General features: G+C 39.5%; 2 protein-coding genes across 3 annotated transcripts; one reads left to right on the forward strand and one right to left on the reverse strand.

Annotated features, from left to right (window-relative positions):
- Positions 1-316: 316 nt before the first annotated feature.
- LOC103697686 (inositol monophosphatase 3) lies at positions 317-24,374 on the forward strand. 2 transcript variants are annotated; one of them, XM_039117080.1, is made up of 12 exons: positions 317-503; positions 604-662; positions 839-889; positions 1,358-1,438; positions 1,515-1,618; positions 1,705-1,789; positions 4,045-4,099; positions 18,517-18,560; positions 23,480-23,548; positions 23,623-23,723; positions 23,816-23,872; positions 23,988-24,374. In XM_039117080.1, exons 1-12 carry the CDS (start codon positions 500-502, stop codon positions 24,097-24,099), a joined length of 822 nt encoding a protein of 273 aa, XP_038973008.1. In that variant the 5' UTR covers positions 317-499; the 3' UTR covers positions 24,100-24,374. The 2 variants fall into 2 exon arrangements, with proteins under 2 accessions (XP_038973008.1, XP_038973007.1); XM_039117079.1 differs by having other exon boundaries at positions 322-512.
- LOC120105031 lies at positions 9,828-12,322 on the reverse strand. The gene is made up of 2 exons (XM_039117081.1): positions 12,186-12,322; positions 9,828-12,093 (listed from the first exon to the last, which is right to left on the reverse strand). The coding sequence occupies exons 1-2, from the start codon at positions 12,193-12,195 to the stop codon at positions 11,576-11,578; spliced, it is 528 nt and encodes a 175-aa protein (XP_038973009.1). The 5' UTR covers positions 12,196-12,322; the 3' UTR covers positions 9,828-11,575.
- Positions 24,375-24,712: the final 338 nt, after the last annotated feature.

Below are 24,712 nucleotides of genomic sequence, written 5' to 3' on the forward strand. Positions count from 1 at the left end.
ATCTAACAATTAAGAGTTAAAGATCATGACAGCCTTTATGGTGAGTCTCATTGGTCGGTTTACCACGTCAACTATGATTGATTTTAGGTATATCATATATCACCATCTAAAAAAATTAATCAAGGTATCAGAAAATCTTAGTTTCGTCAAAATTTCTCTCTTACTATATCGATCTTGAAAAATTTAGATTTGATTTATCCCAATCTTGGTCAAGGTTTTTCCTCGGAGGACATGCATGGTGCCATTCCACCAAGATTTTATTCCGAATTCCATGAGTCTCCGAATATTCTCCCACCACCAGCGCATATTCCTGGAGAAGGTCCCCTTGTCCTGCCCATGGTTTTATTGCAGTTATTTCTGAAGTCTAGGGACAACATCAAAATTACGCTCACAATCGCATCTCTGGCCATTCCGAGCTTCTCTCCGCACTTTATATTCTCATCATCGTAGATGTTCAGCCACCAAAGGGGGAGCATTTATTAAACGAGGAAACACGATAATGGGTGAGAAAGGTGTCATCTCTCTCTAAATTATTCTTCTAATTCTTCTCGCTGTCAAATCTTATTCTTCTAATTATTTTCTGTCTCTGTTCGTGGGATTCAGATTATTCGCTTGCGGAGTTCCTGGCGGTGGCGCTGGAGGCCGCAAAGTGCGCCGGAGAAGTGAGTCGGATGGAATGCTCTCCATCCCCCTTTTGTTTTATTTTTTTTAATATCTATAGGACGTTCACTTCCTCTCCTATATATATATATATATATATATATATATATATATATATATATATATAACTATGTATAACTCATCATCTCTTCCTTTCTTCATGATTTTTTTTTTCTAGGTTATTCGCCAAGGATTCTATCAGACCAAGCATGTGGAGCACAAAGGCCAGGTCTTCTTTATGCTTCCTGATTTCCTTTTTCTTTTCTCTTTTTAAATCGATATCGCTGTTGGGATCTTCTTTCTTTAATTTATATAAAGGTGCTGAAAAATGTGTAAAAGAGGCACGAATAGAATAGTCAAAATTGCAGGCTTTCGCTGCTGCCGTTTGATTCCTTGTTTGCTGTCTAAGGTGCATATCTTGCTGCAGATGGAGGACATGGATGGAATTTATTTCCTGATTTTGATTTGTTAATGGAATTTTTTTGATGATTTTTATATGGGAATTTTAGTCCTACAACTCTGACGCCCTTGAAATACTCTTGATTTAGTATACAAAATCTATTTTCTGCTTCAGCGAAAAGAGAGAATAAAAGAAGAACAATGCTATCTATGTTTATGAGAATTATAGTTTTTACTGTCAGTCTCTCATGAGACATCTCAGCTAAGTAGTGATGATGGAATGGTCAATGAAATGCAGGTGGATTTGGTGACAGAAACTGATAAGGCATGTGAAGATCTCGTGTTCAATTACCTCAAGAAGCATTACCCTGATCACAAGGTTAAGTCATATTGTAGCACTCATATGTTACGTTCTGTTATGAATCGTTGTTTCATTTATTTAATTTTTATTACAGTTTATAGGTGAAGAAACATCTGCTGCGTTTGGTACTGCTGAGCTGACTGATGATCCAACATGGATTATTGACCCCCTTGATGGAACCACTAACTTTGTTCACGGGTATCTGCAGAAGGCTTCTTTCCAGAAATATTCGTCTCCTCTTGCTTTTATTTGATTTCTCATCATGTTCACTTCATTACTTGCAGGTTCCCATTTGTCTGCGTATCCATTGGCCTTGCCATTGGAAAGGTTCCAACTGTCGGTGTTGTATACAATCCAATAATAAATGAGGTGAGGATGGGCTTGATGTTCTGTTTCTATGTTTTATAGTGCTATGAATTTTTAAGAACATTTAAGTTGTACATTTCATGCCTATGATGTTGAGAGGTAGTTTATTATACAATACTGAAAAAGATCTTTTGGAGATACAACATAGCATTTCACATCTTGAAAAATAGTACATATTTGATCCTCATATTTTAAGTCTAAGAAGATCTGCTTTTGACACCCAGGTGAATTTACACATTTAAAATCGATGTTAGCTATAGGTTATTAACTTAGGTAATTTCAAGTCAAGGATGCCCATCCAGTAACCAATTGACCTTTGAGTATTTTGACTTGAATATTTCTTCATTTATTTTTCCCTGAGGAGATGACCTTTTAGTGGATAACATTAAATGCAATCGGAAAGTATTAATGCAACATCCAATGTCAATATCAAGGGATCATGTTCAACATACACATGTTATAATTATGGGCTCTCTGGCATCTGCACACGAGGTCTTTTAGCAAGATAAGTACAAGCACAGCAAGCAAAGTTTTAAGTGTTCCTGCATATTTTTATCATCTCATGCAGATGTTCAAAAATATGGATAAAATGCAAACATCATATGCTTTCCGACATCTTGTAGCTTTAAGATTTCTTCACCATAGGAAAGTTGCTATGAAAGAAGGGATAGACACAAAAATATTTATCCACTAGGAATTTTGTTAAAGATATAAAATCCAACTCAGATTGTTTATATTTGTAAACAACCATATTCTAGGCTTTGTGTGTAGAAATAGGCGTATAGAAGGAGATATTGCTCTTTTCTTGATACAGTCTTATGATGTAGCTATGTTATGTCTCGATTCTAGGACAAGTGCATCATTTTTTTATGAACCTCAATATTTCATAAATCAGTCCATGTTGTGGTTCTTCAGCCAATGCTTGAGCAATAGATTAACTGGATAACTGTTAACAAGTTTCTAGGGGAAATTCAAAGGAACAAAGAAAAGGGTTGAACAGTTTCAGGTTTCTCACCACTAGATGAAACAACCGTTATAACAGCTACCACTTTCCTCTAATTTTTTGTCAATTATTCATTTGGCACGTTACATTTTATTTTATGCTTCAGCTGGTGATAGCGAATAAAATGTTATAGTTCACATTTTTTTTTGTATTTTTTGAAACTTTTATTTGGTTAATTTTTAAAGTAGCTTTTAGAGTCCTCTTTTAAGTGAAATTGGTGTAAAAGAATTCAATAGATGTTCGGTTGGACAAGTCATGAAATTTTTTGGATCTGATTTTGAATATATTAGGTGACTTTTATAGGGTTATGTGGTCTTCCAAATTTTTCTTTTTTGGGAAAGATTTTGATGATTAGTTTCTTGCTTTCTAAGAGTCCTAGTTTACTTGAAACTCAAGTCATCTAGAATCTATAAAAAGGCCTTATGTCTAGCCCACTAGGAGATCGTATCTGGTCTGTTTTGGATAAAGAAAGGATTTCTTTAGGCCGGGTCTGGCCTTCTATTCCCTCTATCTTCTTCTTCACCTTGTCTCTTTGTTCCTCCTCGTCTTCTCTATCTATTATTCTCTTAAGTACTCTCTCTTCTTCTATATCTGTACTTCAGTCTAGTATGTTATTGTTCTATGTTTTTATGCCTAAAACTTAAATTCTTTTGCAAGTTAATTATCGACTTTCAGCCTTTGACAAATTATCCGAGGGTGGGCCTTGGCGCAATGGCAAGTTGCTCCATTGTGATCTAGGTATTACAGGTTTGGAACATAGAAATAGCTTCTCCACATGTTAGTGTAATGCTGCATACATCTGACCCTCCCGAGAATCCACCATGGCAGGAGCCTCGTGCATTGGAATGCCTTTTTTTGTTAACAAATTACTATAAAAAAAGAGCATGTTTGAGGCAATGCCCAGCCTTTTTTGTTTTTCATTAGAAATATGTTCCTAGGACTGATTTCTTCTCTGAAAGATTAAACAGAATTTTTTTTTCATATTCTTGAATTTTATAATTGCTGAAGATAACTTTTCTATCTTGTTTTCTTTGATAGGATAACTAGGAGACTTGTTGACCCAAACATTAATTTAATCCATTCCCTAGGCCCTCCAGTGCATCGCAGGCCATTCCCAATTGGTCCTGCATCAGCTGATTTTGAGGGCAGTTTTCTTAAATGTTAAGATCTATGCATTTGTTGCTGAGTCTTGCTCTAGTTAGAATGCAAAACGTGGTTACAATGAGATATGACTTGTCTCTATTCTTATATGCAGCTCTTTACTGGTGTTCGAGGACAAGGTGCTTTCCTCAATGGAACTCGTATAAAGGGTAAGAGTAATAAATACTTTAATCTTGTACTTTGAATTGTTCAATATCTAGTACTTGGTCAGAGAAAAATGTTAACCCTGACTGATATTATTGAAGGGTTCCGATCATGTCATGATGGGCAGCGGAAGCTAGGATTTTAAAAATTTCTTAATAAAGTTCCTTAACATGAAACCCTTATAAGTCTAGATCACCTTAATGGTAACAATCAAACAATATAAATATAAATGCTGAAATAGAAGAATACCTGTAACGCTAAATCCAAGTTTGTAGAATCTCCACGAGGCGTCCAAGTGTTCGCCCTCCAACGGTGATCCACACGGAAACTCGATCAAGACTTTAGCTCCAAAGATTTTTGATCCTTAATGCTGAATCCTTCCAAAGGATTTAAATTGGTTTGCTTTCTTTCCTCTCTTATTTTTCTTTCACCTTTCTAAATCACTTCTAATCTTTTTGTCCTAAAGAAGACCTCCTTGTCTTGGCTTAGGACACTCTAGAAGCAATGCTAGAAAGAGACAAAGGCTTGTAAGAAAGAAGGGATAAGGGAGAGAGAATGCGGTGGAGTTGGAATAGAGAATACAGTGGAATGGCTCCCTATTTATAGATGTGAAAGGATGCATCCTAGCCATCCTTTCATGCATCAAGGGATGTGAGAGAACCAAAGGAGGCGCCCCAAGTGATCAGCCGTATCATGAATGGGGCGCCAATAAAGGAGGGAGGCGTATCAAGGTGGAATGATAAGTGGATAAGGATGTTTCATCCTTATCCAAACCAAGTGGCGCCTCTTCATGGGGCGCCATATCACATTCCTTCACGTAATTTTTCTAAAGAAAAATATCATCACGCCTCCCCTTAAAAACCTCATCACGCTATCCATTCATTTCCTTTGATGTGCCATCATATGATCATGATCCAATGGCTAGAATGCCGGGAACCAAAGCCAATGGTCCAGATCTAGGCGCCATCTAATGGTCCAGATCAAGGCATCATCATCCAGGGTGCCATCCAATGGTCCAGAAGCAAGATGCCATCACCAATGGTCCAGATTCAGGCGCTGAGCAAAGGTCCAGATATTTCATCCAGGGAGCCATCCGGTGGTCCAGATTCAGGCGCTGACCAATGGTCCAGATCTTTCATCCAGGGAGCCATCCGGTGGCCCAGATTCAGGCGCTGACCAATGGTCCAGATTATTCATCCAGGGAGCCATCCAATGGTCCAGAATAAGGCGCCAACCAGTGGACCAGATCCTTCATCCAGGAAGCAATCCAATGGTCCAGAAGTGAAGGCCCTATCAAACCCAATCCAATTGGGTTTAACCAACTTAAAGAAATCATTAAACCTAATCAAGGTCCGCCGTACCGGTACCGGTGGCCGGCCGGACCGGTACGGTACCGGTCCGGTCCGGTACGTACCGGCCGGTACCGGTGGTTTCAAAAACCTCGCGCTGTGGTTCTTAAAAAAAAAAACGTACCGGTGCGAACCGGCGAACCGGTACGGGCCCGAACCGGCCGGTACGGGCCCGTACCGGCCGGTTCGGCTAAAAAACCGGAAAATACCGATTTTTTAGTGGCTCCGGTACCGGTCTAGGATCGGACCGGTACGTACCGGCCCGTACCGGCCGGTACGGCATTCCATGAACCTAATCAAATTAGGTCTAATTAAAGCCAAATGGGTTCCAACTCTTGGCTAACCCATATTAGGTCATGATCTAATCATATTAGATCAACCTAATCTAAGAATCAGATTCGAATTTAATTTGAATCAGGAGCTAGGATTTGCAACACGTGCTAGCATGTTCATCTTGCAAACATGATCTAATTCAATTAGACCCTTGATCAATTTCCTTGTGTGTGACGCATTGGGTTCCTTATCTTAGCCAGCAGTAGGTGCAGGTGCAAGTTGACCTAACTTGATTAGAATACCTCAATCCAATTTAGGTCCAATTCATTGCTAAACCTGACTTAGCAATCAGAACCTTTCTGATGCTTTGATCTCATCAAACTCTTTGATCCGATCAACCCAAAAGACAAGATTGACGTCTAGCAACGTATCATGTCTACCCGGAAGATGAGGAATGTATTGGACAAATCCAAACATACTCTTCAATGGCAAGTTACCGTGCAATTCAATCCCTTAGTCATACTACATCCTGAATAAGTATATGAGTATGGATCAATATCAAACTCAATCACTTATTCATGTCTCTCTCAATCTTTTATATGATAATTCAAACAATGAAATATTAGAAACTCTTTCTAATTTTCATTTTGCTTTGATCAAAGGCTTCTTGAATCATCATAAGATTAGAGTAAGTAGGATGTTACCTTCTCTTACTAGAAGTGACTGATTTCTTGTTGACCTACTCACAACCTTCGTACAAAATCCACTATATCCAGAATACCCCGTACACAACGTAATGTCGTGAATGAGGGTAAACCAAAACATAGGTTCAAGTGCACAAGGTACCATGGTGATCTCAGATCTAAGGATCACTTGCACAACTCCCACTATGAGAACTATCTTTTGACAATTAAGAATCCATAAGATGTTCTCATTGCTGGTCAATTCAGTGAACTCATTCCTCTAATGAGCACCCACATCTTTGTATTAGTGTCTCACACAAGTGATTGTGAGATCAATCACCCTTTACATCGAGCATACATAAGATGTGCCAGTCTTTCCAGTAATATTGATCCCCGACTCAATGTACCAATGACTGGAAATATTTAAGATTAGAGTTTTAGGGTTTTAGGTCTCACTAGTATGATCTCATCATAGCCTCAAAACCATTGCCTTAATCTAAGGGATTTATCACAAATATAATCAACAGCATATGATAAAAGACAATGCCTTTATTCATATTTAAATGTCATGTACATGATTTGGAAAATCAAAAGAAAATCCTTCGCAATACATATTGCGATTGGCTTGTAGGGCATCTATTCTTTCAATCTTCCACTTGCACTAAAGCCAATCGCCTTTATATTTTATCTCCATACGATTGAGATGGCGATCAAATTGCTGCTGTGGTAGAGCTTTAGTAAATGGGTCTGCTAGGTTGTTCTTTGTGTTTACTCGTTCAATGACTATGTCTTGTCTTTCGACAATCTCTCGAACAAGGTGGAAGCGTCTTAGAATGTGCTTGGATTTGTGATGAGACCTTGGTTCCTTCACTTGAGCAACAACTCTAGTGTTATCACAATAAACTGGGATTGGTCCAGCAATCTCAGGAACTACTCCCAACTCAGAGATGAAATTCTTCATCCAGACAGCTTCCTTAGCGGCTTCACTTACAGCAATGTATTCTGCCTCAGTAGTTGAGTCAGCTACAGTTTGCTGCTTGGAACTCTTCCAGCTCACTGCACCACCATTTAGGGAAAGACATACCCTGAAGTGGACTTGCTATCATCTGGGTCTGACTGAAAACTAGAATCAGAAAATCCTTCTAGTTTCAACTCAGATCCTCCATAAACTAGAAAAATATCTTTAGTCCTTCTCAAGTACTTAAGAATATTTTTCACAGCTATCCAATGATCCTCTTCTGGATCAGCCTGGAATCTGCTTGTTATGCCTAAGGCATAAGCAACATCAGGTCTGGTACATAGCATAGCATACATTATTGATCCTATTGCCGAAGCATAGGGAATAGAATTCATTCTATTCCTCTCTTTAGATGTCTTAGGAGACATCTTCTTAGAGAGATGTATGCCATGACTCATAGGTAAGTAACGTCTTTTACTTTCTTCCATGCTGAATCTTTTCAGCACATGATCTATATACCTAGATTGGGACAAGCCTAGCATCCTTTTAGATCTATCCCTATAGATCTTTATACCAAGTATATAGGATGCTTCTCCCAAGTTTTTTATGGAAAGACTTTTTGATAGCCAAGTCTTGACCGATTGTAAAATTGGAATATCATTTCCAATGATCAATATGTCATCTACATTCAATATTAAGAAGACAATGGCACTCCCACTAGTCTTTTTGTGCACACATGGTTCATCCACATTTTTGATAAAACCAAACTCTTTGACTGTTGTATCAAAACGGATGTTCCAACTCCTCGATGCTTGTTTTAATCCATAAATGGATCTCTTAAGCTTGCATACTTGATTTGCTCTCTTACTTGAGACAAATCCTTCTGGCTGTGTCATGTAAACCTCTTCCTCAAGATAACCATTAAGGAAGGCGGTTTTGACATCCATCTGCCAGATTTCATAATCATAGTATGCAGCTATTGCAAGCAAAATCCGAATAGATTTAAGCATGGCAACTGGTGAAAAAGTTTCATCATAATCAATTCCTTGCTTTTGTCTGAAATATTTTGCCACCAGTCTAGCCTTGTAGGTTTCTACTTGGCCATCTGCTCCAATCTTTTTCTTATAGACCCATTTGCAACCTATAGGGTTTACACCCTCTGGTGCATCAACCAAAGTCCATACTTGGTTGGTATACATAGAGTCTATTTCGGATTTCATGGCCTCTAGCCATTTGTCAGAGTCACTACTCATGATAGCTTCCGAATAGGTCAGAGGATCATCGTTCTGAAAGATGTGATCTTCATTATTCTCAATGACAAAACCATATCTTTTAGGTGCATTTCGCACTCTATCTAACCTTCGGGGTGGAGATGTGTGTTGTGGTTGTACCTCATCAATGGGTACATCTGGTTGAGGAATATCTTGTGTCTCCATTTGTAAGTCTTGAACTTCTTCAAGTTCAATTTTCCTATCCTTGCCTTTTTCTAAGATAAATTCTTTCTCTAAGAAAATGACATGCCTACCTACAAAGACCTTTTGTTCGGTAGGATGATAGAAGATGTATCCTGTACTATCTTTAGGATAACCTACAAAAATACATTTATCTGATCTAGCACTTAGCTTGTGTCCAAAATTTCTTATGACATAAGCTTTACAGCCCCATATCTTAAGATACTTAAGATTAGGCTTCTTTCCTCTCCATATCTCATATGGAGTACTAGATACAGATTTTGATGGTACCCTGTTTAATACAAGTGCAGCAGTTTCTAGGGCAAAACCCCAGAAGGAAGTAGGAAGATCTGTAAAGCACATCATGGACCGTACCATATCTAATAGAGTACGATTCCTTCATTCGGCTACACCATTTAATTGTGGCGTATACGGAGGTGTCCATTCAGAGAGAATGCCATTTTCTTTAAGATGATTTAAAAACTCACTAGAAAGGTATTCACCTCCTCGATTAGATTGAAGGATTTTAATACACTTTCCAGTTTGTTTTTCAACCATACTTTGATACTCTTTAAACTTATCAAAGGCTTCGGATTTATGTTTCATAAGATACACATATCCGAACCTTGATAAGTCATCAGTGAATGTGATGAAGTAAGAGTATCCATCTCTAGTTGGAGTTGTCATAGGACCACATACATCTGTATGCACAAGTCCTAATAACTCACTTGCCCTTTTTCCATGTCCAGTGAATGGAGACTTGGTCATTTTTCCCATAAGACAAGATTCATAAGTTCCTAATGATTCAAAATTATAAGGATCAAAGAACTCTCCTTTGTATAACTTGTGTATTCTTGACTCACTAATATGACCTAGACGGCAATGCCAAAGGAGGGTGTTATTTACCTCTTCTCTCTTTCTTTTATTACTTTTATCAATATGATAAATATTGTCATTAAGGGATAGAACTAGAAGACCATTTTCTATAATGCCATTGCAAAGATGCTTATTAGAAAAAGAAATAGAACAACCATTGTCCTTTCCATTAATCTCAAATCTTTTCTTTAACAACAAAGGAATGGAAATTACATTTCTAATAATCTTGGGCATGTAATAACAATCTTCTAACTCCAGGAGCTTGCCGACGGCAACTCCAATAAGTAGGTTCCAACAGCTTCAGCCTGGATGGACTCTCCTCCAGCGCCATAAAGCTCGAAGTCACCTTTCTTCAAAATTCTAATTTTCTGTAGTCCATGCAATGTCTTGCATATATGAAAACCACAGCCGGTATTCAATACCCATATATTTGTATTTGAAGAACTTAATGACAAACTGGCACGTAACATAAACATACCTTCTTATGCAACTCTTGCATCAGGCTTTGCAGTTGCAAGAAAACTCTTGCAATTCCTTTTCCAGTGGCCTTTCTTGCCGCAATGGAAACATGCACTTGATATGGAGATTTTCTTTCCTTTCTTCGTCTTTATTTTACTACTTTTAGTAGCATCATCCCCTATTGATCCAAGATCAGGGGTTTTAAGGATGTAAGAAAGTTTCTCCTGAGTGAGAACAATTTTAAGATTTCTCAACCAGTTCACATAGCTCGGACCGGTCAACTTGTTGGCATCTAAGATGCCTCTTAGTGAAAGTGAAGAAGCCATTTATGCAGAATTTTATTCTACATATATAAAGAACAAAACTAATATAAACAGACCAATCATGATGAGATATATACAATTAGACTAGGACTTTATCTAATTATTACTCCCACTATTTTATCGAATATCATAGCCCTCTCCTATGATAAACGAGAAAACCTAATTTTTCTTAGTAGGGTTGAGATCCTAATTCTTCATAAAAACCTTGTGGTTACACAACAAACCAAGGTCCGCCGTACCGGTACCGGTCGGCGTACCGGTGGCTGGCCGGTACAGCGAGCCAGAAATTTGGAATATTTTTTTTTAAATGTTGTCTCTGTTGGATCTTAAATTAAGTGAAGATTGATGTTTTTTTATTGCTTTTTTCATGATTTTTGATGTTTTTATGTTTAAATTTAGGGTTGAAATTTGAAACATAGATGATGCATGTTATGTTTTCCTCCCGTTCCAAATGATAAAATGATACACATAAAATATCTTCAAATTAAGATACAATCATTTACATAAGCATAAAGCACTCTTGGATATCTAAAATCGGGACGAGTGCCGATGGCTCTCGTAGATATCCGGATCATAAGTATAATCAGGAGGCAAATCAACCCAATCAGAAGGAACGCGCGCCAGGTTATAAGAACTGTCGGATCTCTCGCTCACGCTCTGGCTCTGAGAGGTGTCCTCTGATTGTGTAGGGGCCCATCCAAATATAGCGGAAGTAAAATCCAATGCACCATATCCATATTCGTCAGGCTGAGGCTGTGGATAATAGAATCCGTATCCGTATGCTGTCGGATCTGTAGTCGTATCCTGTCTTCCTGAACGACCTTGAGGAGCCCGTCTTCTATATCCAATGATATCCTCACGAAATCTATCAGGTGATCGACCGTGGTCCGTATCCTGTGTAGCATCCGTAAATTGGGACTCACCGGTGAAATAAAGACCACCCTCCGGCTGTGTCTAATGAGTACCATACTGTCCTCCGCTCCCTCCATGGCTAGAAGATCCATCACCACCGAATCTTCATCGCTGCTAGTCCAAGTCTCTTTCTCGACACTCTCTATTGGGACCCTTTGTTTTCCTTTCCTGGCCCTCTCTGTCTGGCTATGTCTTCCTTATCTGCCGAGCATCTCTCGATCAGCTCTCTCGGAGGGTGTCTCATACCAATCATGTGGTGATTGGCTCTCCTGTGCCTGCGACTGATCAGCTCTGGGAGTGCGTGGAATATTGCACTCAGCCCATTGCTCTGGATCGACCTTAGCTTCGGTGGCTATGAAGCTAGCTGGTCGTGGAGGCGATCCTGGCTCGTCAAGCTCGGGATCCTGCTGCTGGCCTACAAGCCAGCCGAGTAGTGGATCATCGTCATCAGCAGTGAAGGTCTCGTAAATCGGATCTGTATACTTGAGCTCCGCTTCCTCCTGGATGCACTTTAGCCTCAACCGCAAATTGTAATGCATATAAACAAGGTCGTTGAGGCGTTTTTGCGTCAAACGGTTTCTTTGTTTGCTGTGGATAAGGGCGAAGGTGGACCAATTGCGCTCACAGCTACTAGAGGAGACTGTTTGGAAGAGGATCCGGATAGCTATTCGCTTTAGATTTCTCGCGGACCCGCCAAAATGCACCCACCATTCAGCTGCAAAAATATTTATGAAAATTACATATATGATAGTTCCATAATAGTAATTAAGTAACACCAGGTGAATGTTTTCCTGATGTGTCACGTACCTGGATTCATATTGTGTTTGCTGACGACAGCCGCTCGTTGGTCAAAACTGTAGCTGCCCTCTCTAAATAATTTGCTCTGTGAAAAATAAGCATAAGAAAACCATGTTAATAATTGAAGATGCCGATATACTTACACATGCTGGTAATTACTAAATCATAATTACCTCTTCAAGACATAGGGCCGCTTTTTCTGGATCATGCTCCATCTTGTAAATCACATTATGCAAAGCATCCAGAAGTGTTTCATCCATACCAATTCCATCTATGCTGTACTGAAACCGGGGGTTTAGGTAGTATGCTGCACATATACGAGACTATCTTAGCATAATTATATAATTAGATCCATCACTATAATTGTCACTATAATTATATCTTAGCTTACCTGCTAGATGCAATTCCGTACCCATTTGCGCTCCTCACCGTTGCTCAATGATGTTGACGTACGTCCGGCCATGTGCTGGATCTGTCTCCATAATCTGATCCTTTGCCTTGACCATCATGTGATACAAAAACCCCATCTGGGGGTAGATCTCGCTATCTACGGCCCGCAGCACTTCATATAATGGTTTGATAGCCTTAACTATTGTAGTAGCCCGCTGCCAGAATGGCTGTCTCGTCACCAAGTCTTCTATCTTGCTTCCTTTAGTGCCGGCATAAGAATATCTACTATCATACCACTCGGGACTGGCAAACATCTGACGTAGGGCTCATCTCTTCTCGAGTATGCTATCAAGTGCGATGAAGTTGGTAGCAAACCGTGTGACTCCTGGTCTCAGAATCTCTCCTCCTGCATACTTTCTCATCAGTGCAAGGACCTAGTTATGGTTATAAATATACCTGGTAATGCGTTGGGCTGTCTCCACCGTTTGTTGCACCCTACGGATCTTTCCAATGTCCATCAACATGAGATCGATACAATGTGCAGCATATGGGGTCCAGAAAATATGTGGTCGCCGCTCCATCAAGACCTGCCCGACAGCCTTATTTGCGGTCCATTATCAGCGACGACCTGCACGACATTCTCCTCTCCTACCAGATCAATCACATCCTCCATAAGTTTCAGCATGTACGCGGTGTTGTGCACATAAGCCGAAGCATCAACTGATTTGTGGAAGAAGGTCTTCGCATCACAGTATGTCAGGAAGTTGATGATGCTCCGCCTGGTCGGACCGGTCCAACCATCGCACATGATGGTTAGTCCATATATGGGCCACTTGCTCTTGTAGGAGTCAATCCAATTCTCCAGCTCCTCCTTATTGTTGTCAAGAAGCTCACCGTATGTCCTTCGGGTCTGGAGAAACTACACCGGGACCGGCAGCTTGTATGGCGGCAATGGCAGACCTGTAGTATGTATTGTCTGCCACATTCGCTGGGATGTGGCTGAAGTGAAATCAGGATCCAATAGCTCGCCACATAGTTTTCTTCTTATCCTTCATCCACATTGTGTCTACCCTCTGCTGCCTTGAATCTCTGCTGGGAAGAGCATGCGGATCTACATCATGAATTGTCGCTCCTTGTGGAATTCCTCTAGATGACTTCTTTCGGCTACCAAAACTACCCAGCATAGATCCAATCCGGCCACGTTCTTTGCCGACGCCCTCCCTGACTGAAGTTGTCCTCAAGAACTCTGGATCTTGTCTAGTGCTCCCAGAACTGCCGCCCGACTCGTATGCAGAGGGCCCAAATCGAGCCCTATGCCTAGCCACCTCCTCCTGCTGCCACTGATCATCCAGGCTTGCATGCATGACCGCCTGAATATCTGCCTCCTCCTCATCTAGATCCTCAACCTCCTCTGGCTCCCTAGAGTGATAGGAAGGTGGCTCTGCCGCTCGGCGATCGACCTCCGCCCTCTTCTTGGAAGCCATCTCCTTCGCTTCTTTGACCTCAGCGAGATTCTGCCACGAATCTCGCTAGGACAATTCGGGCACGTAGCAACCTCACTGGAATTTCCGGCTAAGTGTTGCTTCAACCTGGTTACCCCTCCTCCCTTGAAAATCTTGTCGCAAAAGTTGCATTGAAACTGGTGTCGTTGCCCCTCTCCTCCAAGTCTTCGCCCATAAGACCAGCTAATATCACACTTTGTAGGGTTCGTTTTTCTTGATGGCTCCATTTCTATCATAAATGTACAACTTATCAAAAAATTAAGCTAATAAAGTAAATTTTCGCATTATCTTATTTTTTAAGTAATTTATAAACTATTTTTTTTAAGTTACTTATTAACAAAATTAATGAAATAACGTAGGACAAAAAAACCGCACCTTAAATAGTCTCAGCTGGATTTTTTGGGCAGGACCTCCTCCTCAATTTGTGGGCTATCTCTCAAATCTTCCCGTCTCTGATTACTCTTCAGAGGCTCACTGAATTTGAGTTACTCTGGATAAGCCAATCTCTCTGAAACACTTCTGGATTTGAGTTACTCTGGAGTCTGGACAGAGCCTCTCGTTCGGTTTTTAAAACCGAACGAGTGAGAAGGAAGGCGATGTGCAGACAGGGCGACAGGCCTCCCACTTCGGTTTTTGTGTTGTGAGAAGGCCACTTATGTTTTTTGATTTGACAACAAAAGGAAGAAGTGGCCCGTGGCCACTTCTTTGGGAAACCACGCCCGGCGCGGGGTTTTTGAAACCACCGCATGGTTTCAAAAACCACAGCGCGAGGTGCTGTGGTTCGTAAAAAAAAAAAAATTCGTACCGATGCGAACCGGCCGGTTCGCACCGGTACGAGGCCAGTACCAAGCGGTACCGGCCGATACTGACCGGTACGGGCTCCGTACCGGGCGGTTCGGCTAAAAAAAGGGGAAATACCGGTTTTCATGTGGTTCCGGTACCGGTCTAGGACCGGACCGGTACGTACCGGCCGGTACGGGCCGGTACGGCATTCCATGCAACAAATTCTTATGAGTTCAAAGGTAGGAAACTCTTTCCAATTGCATCTCATGCAATTCTCAACTTTATCCTGTCCTCTTAAAATACTTATAGCCTTGTGGTTGCACAACAAACTATAATGTTTTAGTTAAATCAAACCTTTCATTTCCATACAGTCATATTCAAATAATATTGCTCTTGTGGTTGCACAACAAAGCAACATATTAAAATATGCCATAAACATCTCTATGCACCAAGACAGTATAACATCAGTCCCCATTGCAAGTCTTGTGGTTGCACAACAAACTAGCATGGATCTTGACATAATAATGTCGAGGCATGAAGGAAGGCTATTAATAGTGCTATATCAATATTAAACTTATCTATAATAGACAATCAAACAATTGGCCAGGTAAGCAGGTGGGAGGCTCTCCTTACTCAGAGAGTAAGGTCCTAATTAGAGAACCACCTTTAGTGCTTTCCTTAGACGCCAATTAGATTAATTGTTCTAGAATGGGTTAGCTCAAAGTTTTTCAACAGTATGACTTAATATAATTTTTATTGAGAGCTAACCGGTCTCTAGCACATTCTTTTAATTGTAACATATATTTAACATGTCTAAAATAAACTATCATGCATCATGGCTATTTCATAGCATGTATAAATCATAAGCAATTGATTGAATCAATTAACATGCTTCAACATATCTTCATATGAAAAATTTATATCATGACCTTTTATTATATATCATATCATATATGAATCATATAATTCAGCATTTTTCTAAACATATGATATTACTATCTCATAGTAATTTAACAATCATACATCATGCATAATCATTTGATTGAACCAATTAAGGACGGCTCTGATACCACTGAAGGGTTCCGATCATGTCATGATGGGCAGCGGAAGCTAGGAGTTTAAAAATTTCTTAATAAAGTTCCTTAACATGAAACCCTTATAAGTCTAGATCACCTTAATGGTAACAATCAAACAATATAAATATAAATGCTGAAATAGAAGAATACCTGTAACGCTAAATCCAAGTTTGTAGAATCTCCACGAGGCGTCCAAGTGTTCGCCCTCCAACGGTGATCCACACGGAAACTCGATCAAGACTTTAGCTCCAAAGATTTTTGATCCTTAATGCTGAATCCTTCCAAAGGATTTAAATTGGTTTGCTTTCTTTCCTCTCTTATTTTTCTTTCACCTTTCTAAATCACTTCTAATCTTTTTGTCCTAAAGAAGACCTCCTTGTCTTGGCTTAGGACACTCTAGAAGCAATGCTAGAAAGAGACAAAGGCTTGTAAGAAAGAAGGGATAAGGGAGAGAGAATGCGGTGGAGTTGGAATAGAGAATACGGTGGAATGGCTCCCTATTTATAGATGTGAAAGGATGCATCCTAGCCATCCTTTCATGCATCAAGGGATGTGAGAGAACCAAAGGAGGCGCCCCAAGTGATCAGCCTATCATGAATGGGGCGTCAATAGAGGAGGGAGGCGTATCAAGGTGGAAAACATCCTTATCCAAACCAAGTGGCGCCTCTTCATGGGGCGCCATATCACATTCCTTCACGTAATTTTTCTGAAGAAAAATATCATCACGCCTCCCCTTAAAAACCTCATCACGCCATCCATTCATTTCCTTTGATGTGCCATCATATGATCATGATCCAATGGCTAGAATGCAGGGAGCCAAAGCCAATGGTCCAGATTTAGGCGCCATCTAATGGTCCAGATCAAGGCATCATCATCCAGGGTGCCATCCAATGGTCCAGAAGCAAGATGCCATCACCAATGATCCAGATTCAGGCGCTGAGCAATGATCCAGATCTTTCATCTAGGGAGCCATCCAGTGGTCCAGATTCAGGCACTGACCAATGGTCCAGATCTTTCATCCAGGGAGCTATCCAGTGGTCCAGATTCAGGCGCTGACCAATGGTCCAGATTATTCATCTAGGAAGCCATCCAATGGTCCAGAATAAGGCGCCAACCAGTGGACCAGATCCTTCATCCAGAAAGCAATCCAATGGTCCAGAAGTGAAGGTCCTATCAAACCCAATCCAATTGGGTTTAACCAACTTAAAGAAAACATTAAATCTAATCAAATTAGGTCTAATTAAAGCCAAATGGGTTCCAACTCTTGGCTAACCCATATTAGGTCATGATCTAATCATATTAGATCAACCTAATCTAAGAATCAGATTCGAATTTAATTTGAATCAGGAGCTAGGATTTGCAACCCGTGCTAGCATGTTCATCTTGCAAACATGATCTAATTCAATTAGACCCTTGATCAATTTCCTTGTGTGTGACGCATTGGGTTTCTTATCTTAGCCAGCAGTAGGTGCAGGTGCAAGTTGACCTAACTTGATTAGAATACCTCAATCCAATTTAGGTCCAATTTAGTGCTAAACCTGACTTAGCAATCAGAACCTTTCTGATGCTTTGATCTAATCAAACTCTTTGATCCGATCAACCCAAAAGACAAGATTGACGTCTAGCAATGTATCATGTCTACCCGGAAGATGAGGAATGTATTGGACAAATCCAAACATACCCTTCAGTGGCAAGTTACCGTGCAATTCAATCCCTTAGTCATACTACATCCTGAATAAGTATATGAGTATGGATCAATATCAAACTCAATCATTTATTCATGTCTCTCTCAATCTTTTATATGATAATTCAAACAATGAAACATTAGAAACTCTTTCTAATTTTCATTTTGCTTTGATCAAAGGCTTCTTGAATCATCATAAGATTAGAGTAAGTAGGATGTTACCTTCTCTTATTAGAAGTGACTGATTCCTTGTTGACCTACTCACAACCTTCGTACAAAATCCACCATATCCAGAATACCCCGTACACAACGTAATGTCGTGAATGAGGGTAAACCAAAATATAGGTTCAAGTGCACAAGGTACCATGGTGATCTTAGGTCTAAGGATCACTTGCACAACTCCCACTATGAGAACTATCTTTTGACAATTAAGTAAGAATCCATAAGATGTTCTCATGGCTGGTCAATTCAGTGAACTCATTCCTCTAATGAGCACCCACATCTTTGTATTAGTATCTCACATAAGTGATTGTGAGATTAATCACCTTCTACATCGAGCATACATAAGATGTGCCAATCTTTCCGGTAATATTGATCCCCGACTCAATGTACCAACGATTAGGAATATTTAAGATTAAGGTTTTAGGGTTTTAGGTCTCACTAGTATGATCTCATCATAGCCTCAAAAACCGTTGCCCTAATCTAAGGGGTTTATCACAAATATAATCAACAACATATGATAAAACACAATGCCTTTATTCATATTTAAATGTCATGTACATGATTTGGAAAATCAAAAGAAAATCCTTCGCAATACATATTGCGATTGGCTTGTAGGGCATCTATTCTTTCAATTATGTTGTCGATGCTCTCATAATAACACTCAAAGAACTTGTATTGTGCAGCTTCATCTCAAAATGAATTATTAAAGGCCCTCCTTGTAACAGAGGTATGCAATATTTGTGTCATTTAACATATTTATATCATATCCTTTATTGTAATTGCTGTGAGAGTTATTTATTAGGTAGTGAAATTATATATAATGTCTGCTGCTGAACTTGTAGTTGCATGATAGGTTCTTAACATCTAACTTGCAAACTTTGGAGAGAATATGATTCTTATGCTTTACGCAACAAATATATGTGGAATAATTTTTAGAGGATACTTAGGATAGCAAGTTTGAAAGTTTCCTTTGTATGCTTTAATTTATCTACATTCAGTTCAGAATATTTATAATTTGTTATATTAACTTGTGAATTTAATTCTTGCAAATATCAAGTTGGGTGGAGAATATACTAGGATTCCTACTTGTTTGCTGACTTCGATCTAATGCTTGATGTACTACTGAAACCTTGTGCGAAGTAGGAGAAAATAATGCACGCAAGGTCATTACCATCAAGAAACTCATTAGAAAGCTAAGGGCATGTGAATGATTAAAGAAGAGTAAATAAGAGGATAAAAGAATAGATTTGTAATAATGGTTAGCAACACCACCTTTAACTTCATTATTTTTATCAAGGTTTGCTATCTCGGTACCATCCTGCTACAATGTTGGTATGCCTGATCCTGCTACATTGTTGGTATGCCCGGTATAGTGGTCGGGGCAGCATACCGACACTTGGTACGCCCTTTGTACCGTATATTGTTAGGTAGCGGTACAATCAGTACACACTGGTGCCTACCTGTATGGCATATAATATTTTCATCAAAGGCATGGATTACCTTGTCCCTAAAGGATTTTTATGTTTTCACATCAAGCTACTTTTATCAAAAAGTTAAAGAATGTAAAAAAAAAATTCCGTGAAGCTCACCATAACGCCTAAAGCTTCACAGCAAGAGGCTATCTGTTATGGCATGCAACTTTGCAACCATGTCAGTGTAATAGTTAGATATAATTTTTCTTTTTATTTTGGTCTCAATATGACTTTTGCCCTTGGCTTTTAATTTGTCCCTCAATAATAATTATAGTTCCTTAAATAAAAAAAATGATGCTCTCAATCTTTTTGTCTATATTATTTCCAAATTTAGGAGAACACTGTAGATTTTCTCCCACGAGCTTGAATTTTGATAACCAATAAAATAGATGTGTCTACTTGGTAACAACCTTACTAACTTCTCTGCAAGTTCATTTCTTTAGGGTTGGTTGCAAGGTTCGCCGTACCGGTACCGAACCCCGTACCGGTGCCGCACTAGTATAGGCGTACCGAGTGTCGGTACGGTACCATACGCTCGGTACCGACCGTACCGACATTGGTGTACCGATACCGGTACCCATCGGTACGGGTACGATACGGTCGGTACCGACTGGTACCGACCGGTACAGCAAACCTTGGTTGGTTGTCTTGGAATCTGGCACCAACCATAGATCGTTGATGTTAGATTGCTTAACTAGTCATAAAATGTTCTTCAAACTGATGGATCACACTTAGATTGATTAAGTTGGTCCCATATCAATGGGATAAGGCATCTTGTTATTGTTCCTTTTTTTTAGCGCACTTGACTGCCATCACCTGGAGAACCACTGGTGGCCTAGTCCATTTTCTATTAGTAAATAGTTTATTGTTATATCAAGAGAACAAGTGTCACAGCAATGCAGCTCAAGTTAGAATGTAGGTTTTCTTCAACCCAATTAGAGAAGCAACTAATGTGCTTCCTTACTACTATTGTCTTATTTGAACCTCCCAGCTCATCAAGAATAGAAACACACAAGACCCTGATAACTGAATGAATTAATGACTAAAATCTAGGCTTTGGAACATTTTGACTAAAAAAACATAGTTTTTCTTTTTTTACTGTTTAATTTCGAGCAGCAACAAGACATGTTAGCAAGATTTATCCATATTTGCTATGTCTCATGGTCAGTCTGTAATGTTGCAAAAATTAATCTTTTAATGAAACAAACACCCCTCACCCCAAAGCAGAAAAAGACAAAGAAAAAATGAATGAAGAACGCTGTGTTTGGCATCATTGTCACTTTTCTTTTTAAAAACAATGGAAACAGGAATTCCAGTTCCATTTTTTTCCAGATTTTTGGTAATAGCAAACATGTTTATTCACTAATTTTCTTTTTTAACAATGAGGGCTGGCAATGTGGCCAGGGACCAGGGATCTGGGGGGGGGGGGGGGGGGTTGCGTGGGCGTGGGTGGCAACCGAGGGAGTGGTAGAGGGAGAGGCGGCCTCAACCCTAAAGATTTTTTTTGTTTTTAGATTAAGCTACTTTTATCAAAAAGTTGAGGAAGAGTTTTATCTCCTATCAGATCAACAAGAATTTCCTGTTGTTTTCCATAAAGCTCACCATAATGCTTAAAGCTTTACAATGAGAAGCCATCCATTATGGTGCTTAATTTTGCAACCATGTTAGTGCAATGGTTAGAGATATTTTAGAGAAGCAAGCTTATTCCCAGCTCATTTTTAAAAAAGCATATTCCTAGCTCATTTATGAGAGAAGCATCACCAGCTCATGCTCATTAACAGCTTACTCATTTGACGTTCCTATTACAACGTTTAGGGCTCGTTCTTCGGTAAGGCTGCAAATGGGTCGGGTTGACTCGTGACCCGACCTGACCCGCTTAGACCCGACCTGACCCGCTTAGACCCGACCCAACCCCCCGTTTTGGAAGACCTGTGGTGCCAGGTCGGGTTCTAAAATTGGACCCGTTCCATTTTTCGGGTCGGGTCTGCATTCAGTCCTACCCATTTGAAATTTGGATAATTTTGAATTTTCAATTCTACAACCCGACCCGACTCGACCCGACTTGAATCTATAAAATTATTTAGGCCTGCGGGCTGCTGCCTGCAAGGCTGCAAACAAGTTCTCTTAAGGCCCGACCCAAGCTCTGTATCCCTCTGAAAAATCGCAGCCAGGTACTGCAGATAACATGATAGATGTGGCAGATCAAAGATATACTGCAAGGATTAATTTAAGACTGTACAGCATAAATTGAATACGAACCTCTGGCAGCCAGTATTTACTTGCAAACATGAACCTAATTTGTTAGGAGTCCATGACAAATGAAGGTATGCATACAGAACTCCGAGAATAACTTAAGGAGTGCTGCTTACCATAGTTATTTTAGTCTGAGTTTTGGCAATTAAGAAATCCACTCAATATACAAATTCAAGTAGAACGTGCGTGTATTGAGATGCTCATACACTACTACACTAGTCAGTTTGAAATCATATTCACTTCATAAATCTACAAATTATACTCACAAGTTTGGCATTAGGTGCCAGAACCATCGGAGTGTAGAATGGAAAAACTGCAACTGTGCCCCAAGTGAAAGCAGTGCTCGCAATTTGTGAACTCGTAATCCCTATTATGGTAAATATCTTTATTTTCCAGTGGCCAAAAATAAAAAGGTTGATTGGTGCCTAGCAACATGATGTCAAAAAGTAGCAACTCCTAGCATAGAGCTAGCCATCTAGTAGAATCACACATTCTTACTTCAGGAAATTTTTTTCAATGACCATGCAAAATCATAATTCTTTCTTATAAGAGTAAATGTAAAACAAAATGTGAGCAACGTGCATCTAGTAGACCCGAACCCAAACTAGCCCTGACCCAGACTTGAATCGGACCCAAAATTTTTGGGTTGGGTCCGGGTTATACATGAACATGACCCGAAAAATAATTTTTCGGATAAGCACTTCCCATGCAATACTTAGACAGAAAAATAATTTACCAGTAGCTCCGGAATCTCTTACCATGTTCTTTTCCATTATTACTTTCTCGGATAAGTTGCTAATATCTATCCATATTTTTCATAATACCTTTTGTCTATATAAAATATTTATTATATAAATATATTATAAATATATGTTATATGATGTATTATAATATATACTATATTCTACAATACATATTATATTGTATTATATTATAATATATAATATAATATTAGAGTTAGGAGTACTTTAGGAACAAATAAAAAGGTTATTTTATCGGCTGGTGAGAAAATGACTTACCGACTTTTCAGGTGGGTAAAATTTTCCTTCTATTTTATGGGTAAATGCTACCCATGGGGAAATAATTTACCTATTTAAGGAAGCATGAGAACATGGGACAGTTGACAAACTTTTTCATGTTATGTGCCCACCAAAAAATGGGCCCTTAGTGATTTCTCTGATCTCTCTTTGTTACTTTCTCAACCTCTTAACTACCACCCACCGTAGCAGCTCGCATTGATAAGTAGCTTTGACATCAAAACAAGGCTCTGTTTGGATGACTGAGAAGCTAATCTTTGGATAAGATCTGCTTGAGTGAGGAAGATTAAAAAAGGAATTTTGATGATTGATTAATTTGGGTGATCGGCAGAGCTGAGAATTTAATCATCTCCATTTTTTAGAGCCATGGAAAATCATTTTTTAATGGAATTTGTTGTCCTAACCTTTTGTATCAGGTGCCTGATCATACCTCCTGAACTCCTCAAACTTCCTTTCACATACCACTTCTCCTTGACAACTTGCGCTTATCATACCGATGCACTATCTTATTGAGCAATCTAACAGAAATTCCTAGTGTATCTTGGAATGAACTGAGCAATTTCCTGCTATTTGATCTCTTTGATGAAGATTATCCTAATTTACTTTGCCAACATGGAAGCTGATCTAGTCAATCCATTGATCACCCCACCTCCCCTCCACCCCCCAAACACAAAAAATGCATACCAAGGTAGCAGTAAAAATTAGTTCATGACATCATGATGCTGCGATTTGATATCTATCACAGTTCTAGCTGTTTCTTTGATTAATAGCTAGAAATGACATAATTTATCTATTATGCATGTATGTAAGAACGTCAAGTTTGATGCATGTTTGAAGTCTTGCAGATTAGCAACATTTGACTGACAACAGGAATGTTTGAGCAGGCCGGGACAAAGCGTGATAAGTCAACTATAGATTCTACAACTAACAGAATTAACAGTTTTCTCTTCAAGGTAAGTTTTTTATTTTCTGTACCAGTCATGACTAGGATCATGAGATGCAAAATTCTATTGGCTGTTACTATCAGGTGAGGTCCGTCAGAATGTGTGGTTCCCTTGCTTTGAACCTTTGTGGTGTTGCATGTGGTAGGCTTGATCTCTGTTACGAGCTAGGATTTGGGGGCCCGTGGTATGTTTGTTTACATAATTTCCCTTGAGTTCTAAGGTTGCTAGATTGATAGCAAAGTAATGCTGCAAGTATTGATGAGTTGCCATCCACAGGGATGTGGCTGCTGGGGCTGTGATTGTTCAGGAAGCTGGAGGTCATGTTTTTGATCCGTAAGTTCTCAAAAACTTTACATTAAAGATATCAATTATGGACATAGAAACAGCATCATTGAGCATTGCTCGTTTGGCCAAGGTAATAATGATAATTTGTTTCTTGTTTGCACAGAAGTGGTGGAGATTTTGATCTCATGGCTCGGAGGGTGGCAGCATCTAACAGCCATCTGAAGGATCTTTTCGTCAATGCATTGAAGGAAGCTGAGGGAAGCAACCTCTCCTGAAGAACCTAGAAGATGCTGGTTCTCCTGAAGCCATTGTTTCAGTTCTCTCATAATCGTCATTTAGATTGTTAAGACTGGGAATTACATAGCTGATGATTTTTTAATCCGGATAGTTGCCCTTCTTCACCAATGTTACTGTTGCAAAGCGAGCAATTTAGCCATAATTAAGATTATGTGTTGCTTGCATCCTCATAGTAATATCTTATGTTCTAAATAAATGTCCCTGTATACGGTTCACGATTAAATATGAACGACATGCTAGTTTACTGGTCTTTCATGTGTTGAAATGAGAGATGCTGCTCATCTGACTCTGTTTACATGTAATAGAGTCTAAGCAAAGCATTAGACTCCAACTCGAGCTTCAGTTTGTATGTGCCTTGTAGGATGATTCACAAATCCAAAATCCCTATGAGTCCAATTTCTTCAAAGCACGCATGTTATATGCACATGATTGGTGCACATGCCCATGACAGTTGTGTGCAAGAAGACCTACGATCCTATGTGGTGCGTGGTTTGCACCATATAGCACTGTGCAACGCTCGATGGTTGTCATCAAAAGGACGGCTACCAACGGCTATCAAGATCCATACACCCTAACGGAAATCCAATTTAT

The sequence above is a fragment of the Phoenix dactylifera genome, unplaced genomic scaffold (assembly GCF_009389715.1).
Source record: "Phoenix dactylifera cultivar Barhee BC4 unplaced genomic scaffold, palm_55x_up_171113_PBpolish2nd_filt_p 000178F, whole genome shotgun sequence".
Lineage (NCBI taxonomy): Eukaryota > Viridiplantae > Streptophyta > Magnoliopsida > Arecales > Arecaceae > Phoenix > Phoenix dactylifera.